This window comes from Vigna angularis, chromosome 9 (assembly GCF_016808095.1).
Source record: "Vigna angularis cultivar LongXiaoDou No.4 chromosome 9, ASM1680809v1, whole genome shotgun sequence".
Lineage (NCBI taxonomy): Eukaryota > Viridiplantae > Streptophyta > Magnoliopsida > Fabales > Fabaceae > Vigna > Vigna angularis.
In genome coordinates, this window is record NC_068978.1 from 24,928,570 (window position 1) to 24,936,956 (window position 8,387).

Genomic DNA, 8,387 nt, shown 5'->3' on the forward strand with positions numbered 1-8,387 from the left:
AAAGTTGAAGGTTAACAACATTAAATGTAGAATGCACACCATACTCTTGAGAAAGGTCTTACAAATAAGCATTATTATTGACCTTCCTAAGGACCTTGAAAGGGCCATCTCCTCTAGGACTTAGTTTGTACTTCCTTTGTGCTAGAATTCTTTATTTTCTAAGATGAAGCCAAACTAAGTCTCCTTCATTGAAGATTATTTCTTTCTTCCCTTATTATTATACTTGACATATCTCTCATTTTGTTGTTGAATTTGGTTTCGAATCCTCTCATGGAGTTCTTTGATAAACTTGGATTTAGATACTTCTTCTTGATGAACAAAATCAAATGAAGTAGGAAGCGGTATTAAATCCATTAGTGTAAGAGGATTGAAACCATAGATAACATCAAAAGGGGAGATTTTAGTAGTCCTATAAACTACTCTATTATATGCAAATTTCACAAAGGGAAGATACTCATCGCAATATACTCTATTTACTACTTCTGTTTGACCATCCGTTTGGGAATGACAAGTGTGACACCCGGGCACGGAGACGAGGGCGGGGAGTGACGCCGGTGCAAGAAGCATGGTGCAGGGGGCACAGACAAGGAGCGGCTCCTGGCAGCTTCGGGTGGAAGGGGTACATGGATGAATCGAACATACACCGGAATGAGAGGGATTTGGAGACTGTGTAGGTATGGGACTATACAGTTGAAGGATAGCTTAAAGGAATTGATTTGGCTACTCATATTACCAAAAATGCATTTACTTCACGAAGGATGACCACCTCCTTTGAATCTTCACAAAGGATGATTAACTTTAACTCAGCAATAATAATAACAATAACACTCAATCACAACTCCCGTTAAAGTTCTTGCTCTATGCCAACACCAAGTTCTCAAAGCCATAACACAAGGGTTATAGAAAACCTAGAACACACTTATCACAACACATAAGAAAACAGATAAGATTTTTAAAATTTACATATTTCGTACTTTAGAATGAGTGTCATGATCCAAAATATAGATCTCACTCAAGGATACCTCCAAAAATCCATTGTCACCTATTTAAGGTGTGATAATCAATTATCTAAATGAGGTAATCGATTATGCATTTAATGTATGCACATTGGTCAAAAACATGCTTGAAAACTCTCATAGTTGCATGTGAAAATCGATTATGGTAAGTCAATCAATTATGGATAATCGATTATCATAAGTTGGTAATCTATTATTCCAAGGCAAAATGAGTTTGTAGAAAACTTTTAAACACACAATATATGTAATCAAGGATAAATAATACCCTATACATAAAACTACTGAATTACAAAAGTTTTAATATAAAACAAGTCTTCATGAAGGTCATCTTGCAACTTGAACACTTGAGATTTGACTTTGAGACATCATCAAAACTTCTAAGCTTCATCTTTATGCTAACAATCTCCCTTTTTGATGATGATCAAAACTCCTTTGAATTAAAGCCTTTTGTAACTGTATTAATTTGTAGTTCATACATAAGTTAAAGAAAACAAATTAGTATATAAGAGATAAATTAAATTAAGCCTTTAAACATACTTCTCCCCTATTTTAATTAATCATTATTAAAAAACACTATGTATGAGTTAACATATTTCTCCCCACAAATATAAGAACTCTCCCTAAACATAAGCCAAAAATAAATAACACAAAATAAATAATAAGGTAAGTTTTTCATTAATATAATAAAACATAACATAGGAAAAGAAAATGCAAATGAAATGCATGAAGGACATCTAGAACTCATCGGTATCATTATCATCTAAAGGGTTCACTAAATCTTCTATGACTTGAACGTTATTGTCTAGATTCATAAGGAGAGAACACACTTCTTCATGCCTAGAGGCTTGAAGAACAAACATGTTAGACAATTGCCTAAACAGTCTCTCTTAAGAGTAGGAGGAGCGGACAGGAGCTGGTGCAGAAGGTCTTGCGTCATCTGGAATGTCCTCCATCTGTTGATCTTTAGTAATTTTATCTTTATGTTGGAAAATATATTTGACAAAATTAGTTAATGAAGTTAATTAATGGTAGTTGATAAGTTAGTTATTAGCTCTTAAGCTTCTCATTTATAAATTATGAGATGATAAACTATTTTATGGACACTAGTGCATGAAAGACTTTAATACAGAAAAAAAAATACTTTCTATACTGGTATATAAATAGAAACTATAAAAAGTCAACTTTCTATACTGACTAGGGAGTTTGACCCATTCCTCTCTTCCAACTACTCTGTTCTCAGTTTTGTGGACTGACCCGCCATTCGTCCCACCTAACACAAATACTTCAAGGCAACGTCATTACTATTATCATTTTGCATTTTATTTGAAGCGTCTTAAGAAATGAGAGAGTGGAGGTGGTGTGGTGGTACCTTAATAACGGGCATCTGACTCCCGAACATAACGAATGTTGTTGGAATTAAACTTCTTGAAGCTTTAGGTACAGTCTCCACCTTAGAGGAGGAACATGTTCCTCATGGCGACATCAGCGAGGCACTTTTCTAGGTTGCGATTCTCTGAGAGGGAACGTTTCTAGGCTATCGCCTAAAACTGCTCTTGGTTTGAGTATTCCAAACTCCAGAGTTTAAGCCCCAAAATTGAAGAGTAGAGAAAACCCTAAAGTGAGCAAAACATAGAGAGAAAATTATATCTAGAGAGAAGAGGGGGAAAGAGAAGGAACACAATGTATTTGTGTTTTGGGATGCTAAAAGCAAGAAGAATGGTTAGAAATAAGAGAACGAGGGTTAGCGATTTGACAATCCTCTCTTTGTTTGTGTTTACAAATAAAAAAAAAAAACTAAGAAACTACTTTCTATTCTTGTTACAATCAGAATATAGAAAATTTTCGTTTTTTTTTTAAATATTTACATGCTTTTTTTATTGAAGTCTAAAATAAATTATTTAAACTTTAATTTTATTTAATTTCCTAAATAAATTTACTTGTTAATTTAAATTGTTATACTAAATTATTATTTTACAATTTTTACAATGCAGATGATATGAAATCATAGATACACATATGTTCCTTACCTTTAATAAGAGAAACGTAGTTGTTTCATTTATCGTTATAATTCAATTTTATCTATTAAATAGCATAGAGTTTTAACTATTTTGATATTCGATAAATTTTTATACTCACTTTATATTCATTATTTTACTTTTTAATTTCTTTTTTTTTCTTTATAAATATAAAAAATTATTTTTTAATAACTATATTACTCTTAATAGCGGTTGTATTTGATGTAAAAAAAACATTTTTCTTAGCTTAAACGAAGTCCTTATAATATGTTACTTATGAATGAGAACAATTGTAGTAAAAAGGTTTGGTTGCCTTTTGATGTGAAGGTAACATTCTTTTCTTCCTTTTTCTTCCTTTTTCTTCTTGCTTTATTAAATTAAGAAATCTATCTTTCCCCTTGTTGTCCTTTAATCGAGAAGATATTAATAAACTTGAGGATCAATAAATAACAGCCTAGATAGCTCACTAAAGGCATAGAAACATCGTAAGTATGTTTGAAAATTCCTCGTAGCAATGTCCATGCAGAAAATGGAAAATAAACAGCAAGAAACGCCATTTAATTAAAGCAGAAATAAGTTGTTTTAAGAATAGTTTTAAAAACGTTATTTATTATTTTCTTAATTTTCCTTTCTTAATTTAGCAAAGTTAAGTTCTCTGTTAAAATTCATAAATTTTAAACTAAAAGTAACTTCTCTAAAATTCTTTTTGAAGTCAAATAACACATCCCTTTAATTATGTGATTGTGGACTTTAACGTGCTTCTCTCCCTATCAATTCAAAACTAAATTTTGATTGGTTGCACGTCTACAAAGACATTAAAAATCTTCAAAAAATAATTTTTTATTGGCTGTCGATAATTAAAAATGCGGATGCACAGAAATCATACCTTAAGTAGAAATTAATGAAGATAGAGAATAAGATTATCGAGTCAAGATTGTTGTCCAGTTGCTTCAGGAAGTGGAAATCAAGTATAAAATCACTTAGAAGACCTTTAGATTCCTCAAATTCAAGAGCAATGGAAAACAAGCCAGGATGGAGGGCCATTTCTTACATCTTAGGTCTGTCTAAACAAAAAAATGTTCATGCATACCATTAAGATGTGCCATTTGCTATGATCAAATTGAGCTAACTCAGCTTTTGTATGGTGTGGTTTGCAGGATATCAAATAGTTCAGAGGATTGCAACATTAGGTATGATGGGAAATCTCATGGTGTATTTGTTGCAATTCTTCAACTTGGGTCAGGTTGCTGCTGCAAATGTTCTTGCCACAGTGGCAGGAGCTAGCAATTTAACAGCTGTTATTGGTGCCTGTGTTGCTGATGCTTATCTAGGGAAATTCAAAACCATTGTTATTTCATCATTTGGAGCACTTGTGGTATATGCTCTCATCCATTTTCGTGAAACACCTACTACCTAATAACCTTATGCCAATTTAATTTGGAACTCTTCATTTTATGATTCAATGTAGTCTAGGTTTAGGGAATTACCACACTTGACAGTGATTTCATTCCATGAGCTTACAAATTCATAAATTTGACTATCCAAAGTTTAAATTTATCAGTTAGAAGTTTTCCTTTTCTCCAAGGAATACTTTTCTTTATTTCTTAAATGCATAAAAGATGTTTTAGTTAATGGCATAACAACTTCAATGGATCACGAAGATATGCTTAGTTAGGTGTAAACTCTCGTTGATCCAAATTTAAATCAGAAATTTTCTGTTGACATAGTTAAAAGACACTCACACGAGGAATTAACAGACACCAGGTCAACTTCATTTCACTAGTTGTTCATTTATACAAGGAATTTAAAATCATTTGGTTTCTTCAAAATTGATTTTAATCTTTCTATTTGATAAGCAATGATTTTAGTCGTTTTATTCTTTAAATGCAGTAAATTGTCTCTCTAATTACGAACTTCATCTTTGACCATGAATGAAATCAAACAAATTTCAAACATATACCAAACCTAGTTCCGGTCACATGTTAACTGACATAAAGCACATTTTTATGCTTGTTAATATATTTTTTGTTATCTTTTATGATTCTATGTATTGGCTTTGTTGGTGATTGTTAGGGAATGGTGATACTAACACTGACAGCTCTGCCACAACTTCATCCTCCAAGTTGCACTTCAACGGCGCACTGTGTTCCTCCAACGAGTTTCCAACTTGGGCTCTTCATTTTAGGCAATGGTTTGCTGAATCTGGGCACAGGGGCAATGGGACCATGCGCTATTCCCTTTGCGATGGATCAGTTTGACTCAACTAGCTCTGACGGAAGGAAAGGAATGAGCAGATTCTTTAATTGGTTCTTCACTTCAGTGACAGTTATCCAGTTAATCAGTCTGACAGCAGTAGTTTACCTCGAGAACAAAAGCTGGATCTTGAGTTTTGGAACGTTAAGTCTTCTCATGTCATTTTCAATTATCATATTATTTGTTGGAGATAGCGTTTATGTTTATATTCCACCAAAGGGCAGCATATTTTCTGGTATTGTTCAGGTGTTTGTTGCAGCTTATAAGAAGCGTCACCTCAAAATTCCAGTAATAGAAGATGAGGGTCTTTACTATGATTCCCCGGTGGATGCAAAAACACTACTGAAGATGCCCTCAACCCAACAACTCAGGTAATGTGTTACTCCTCAGCTAATTAGAATAATATTTCTCTGGTACTGAAGGAGCTATTTGATTTTTGAACAGGTGTTTAAACAAAGCTGCCCTGATAGGAGACAATGAACTTGACGCAGGCGGTAGTGTAAAACATCCATGGAGGCTTTGCAGCATTCACCAAGTGGAAGAAGTCAAATGTTTGATAAAAATGCTTCCAATCTGGGCTTCTGGTATTCTTTGCTTGATTCCCGTAGTACAACAAGGCACCTTCCCAGTATCGCAGGCCTTGAAAATGGACCGTCATCTTGGAGCAAACTTCACACTTCCACCTGCAACCTACAACGTGGTGTCCCTAATCACCGTTATCATATTCCTTCTATGCTTTGACCTCTTTCTGCAACCAGTATTAGCAAAAGTGACCGAAAACGAGGAGGGTCTCACGAGCCTTCAGAAGATAGTGATCGGTGATATATGCTCTGTTCTCACAATGCTGTGTGCTGGCTTGGTGGAGTGGCGAAGAAGGGATCTGGCAATCTCACATGGTGCACCTGATGGGGTGGTCCCCATGAATGCAATGTGGCTGGCACCACAATTTGTGTTCTTGGGATTGTGTGAGATACTTACCGTTGTTGGACACACTCAGTTCTACAGCACTGAGTCACCAGAGAATATGAAAAGCATAGGAAATTCGTTGCAGTTTCTTGTGATGGCATTTTCAATTTACGTTGGCACGTTGATGGTGAATGTGGTGAACAAAGTAACTCGAAAGCATGGTGGAATTGATTGGCTCAACGATGACATCAACGCTGGCAGATTGGACTATTATTACTTCCTCCTAGCAGGATTTGCTTCTTTAAATCTTGTCTACATCTTGTTATGTGTTAAATGCCACCATTACAAGGCGGTCATTGACAATAACAATCTATTTGAATAATGATGAGAATAACACTCTCAATTTGAATAATGACGAGGATAACACTCTAGAGATCATCTAATGGTTTTATCAAAATCTATCGTCTAGTGATTTGATTGTGTAAGCAATAGACTATGCTCAACTCGATAGTCTAATGAGTATAGTTTTATCGCCTGATGGATAGATCTAGTAGCGTCTGCTTTAATCTTAAATTTTTGTATCGTCAACATGTTTCATTTGAAGGGCTTAAATAATCCTTTTCTCTAGTGATTTTAGTATTATTTGATAAATGCTTTCTACAAAACATTATAATAGATATACATAAACAATTCTTGATAGTTTACGTTATCAGCAAAACCATCAAAACAATAGACTTGGGTACTATATCAATTGATTTAAACACAAAAACCCTAGGTGAATTAGTTTGTTAATAAAATTTTGTCTTTTAAAAAAATTCGGTTTTATAGACTGATTTTACAACTAAAATCGATTCTTTATAAATAACAAGAAAGATAAAAAAATTACACAAGTAGTTTTATATTGATTTGGATCAAAAGATCCCTCGTTCAATTGTTAATCTCTCTAAAGAAGGATTAACCCATCATCATTAACAAATAACCACAAATTACAATTATAGAGAAAAAAGATTGGGTTAGAAAACACCTCTCTTGAAAACACAAGAGATTAACAATACATCTTTTGACACATAAAGGATGAACAACACCTCCTTTGACACACAAAGTGTTGATAGGGGAAGCTACGTACAGCTGAACCCATATCTCACATATGAGTTTTTTATGATGACAAAAGAAATGTTTTATAGCTTCTTGCACAACAAAATGACAAAACAACTGCTTGATTATATTTGTGATTGTGCTTGAACTATTTGGCATATGTATTTAGTGATTGAAAATCAATCATTGATTGAAACACATTGCACGTTGCATATCTACATGAATAATTGATTACATTGTTTGCATAATCTATTAAATTTTGCCACATATTAGTATATGCTTATCATAGGCAAAACAACTATGGTTTAGCCGATTACATTAATTGTATAATCGATTAAAACACGTTGATATGTCAGTATATGAATGTTGAGTGCATTAAAGTGTTTTGAATGAAAAAAGTTTTCAAATTTGTTTAAGTATGGAACTTAACCGATTATATTAATTTTCTAATCGGTTAAAATGTGTCTAAAGTGAAAATCATTTTCTTTAGAAGCCATAATTGTCAATAACGGTCATATTTTGAATATTGTGGCTTGTATATTTTATATAATCGATTGCATGCAATTTTAATATGTTAAATCTTATGCAGATGTAAAGCAGAAGGAAAAGCTTAACATATTACATTAAATGCCTAATCAATTAAATTCTGTCAAAGTTGAGAAATCTATAAATAAAAGGATTTCTCTTTGCTCTCAATTATTTTGATGATCTTAATCTTTCATAACTTGATTGTTGAGATTTAATTGTACGAGCATCCTGATTTCTTGAAGAATCAAAGATTTCTTAATTGGAAGGAAATCCATATGGATTCTTGCAAGACTGAAGTGCTTTAACATTGTTGATCAAATCTGCGCATCTAGTGTATTCTACTGTGATCAATGTTCATCTACAATCTGGTTGATTGTGTCCTGTTGTTGCACGCCAGGAAGAGAATGTGGAGTTCTAGTTCTTTGAGTTGAGATTGCTCTAAGGTGATAGAAAGTGGGGATAACTTTTTAGGTTATGCTATAGGTGATATTGAGTTGGGAAAAGAGAATACATTGGAGAGGGTTGTTCTTTGTATGTCTTGCTTGTAAAACTCTATCAATATGGTGGATCCCTT

The 8,387-nt window shown here is 33.4% G+C and overlaps 1 protein-coding gene and 1 long non-coding RNA gene across 2 annotated transcripts; one reads left to right on the plus strand and one right to left on the minus strand.

Moving 5' to 3' along the window:
• Positions 1-1,117: 1,117 nt before the first annotated feature.
• On the minus strand, positions 1,118-2,749 carry LOC128194063 (uncharacterized). Its single transcript, XR_008245349.1, has 3 exons — positions 2,386-2,749; positions 2,212-2,286; positions 1,118-1,469 (listed from the first exon to the last, which is right to left on the minus strand). It is a non-coding gene; the product is annotated as an uncharacterized LOC128194063 (long non-coding RNA).
• Positions 2,750-4,046: 1,297 nt separating this feature from the next.
• Positions 4,047-6,572, plus strand: LOC108346661 (protein NRT1/ PTR FAMILY 2.13). Its single transcript, XM_017585724.1, has 4 exons — positions 4,047-4,089; positions 4,189-4,406; positions 5,105-5,655; positions 5,729-6,572. Exons 1-4 carry the CDS (start codon positions 4,047-4,049, stop codon positions 6,570-6,572), a joined length of 1,656 nt encoding a protein of 551 aa, XP_017441213.1.
• Positions 6,573-8,387: the final 1,815 nt, after the last annotated feature.

Bases quoted from the DNA above. Each gene is read 5' to 3' on its own strand.
- LOC108346661 (XM_017585724.1), top strand. From the start codon at position 4,047: ATGGAAAACAAGCCAGGATGGAGGGCCATTTCTTACATCTTAG. The intron at 4,407-5,104 runs GTATATGCTCTC...GGTGATTGTTAG, and splicing joins CATCATTTGGAGCACTTGTG to GGAATGGTGATACTAACACT. The intron at 5,656-5,728 runs GTAATGTGTTAC...ATTTTTGAACAG, and splicing joins CCCTCAACCCAACAACTCAG to GTGTTTAAACAAAGCTGCCC.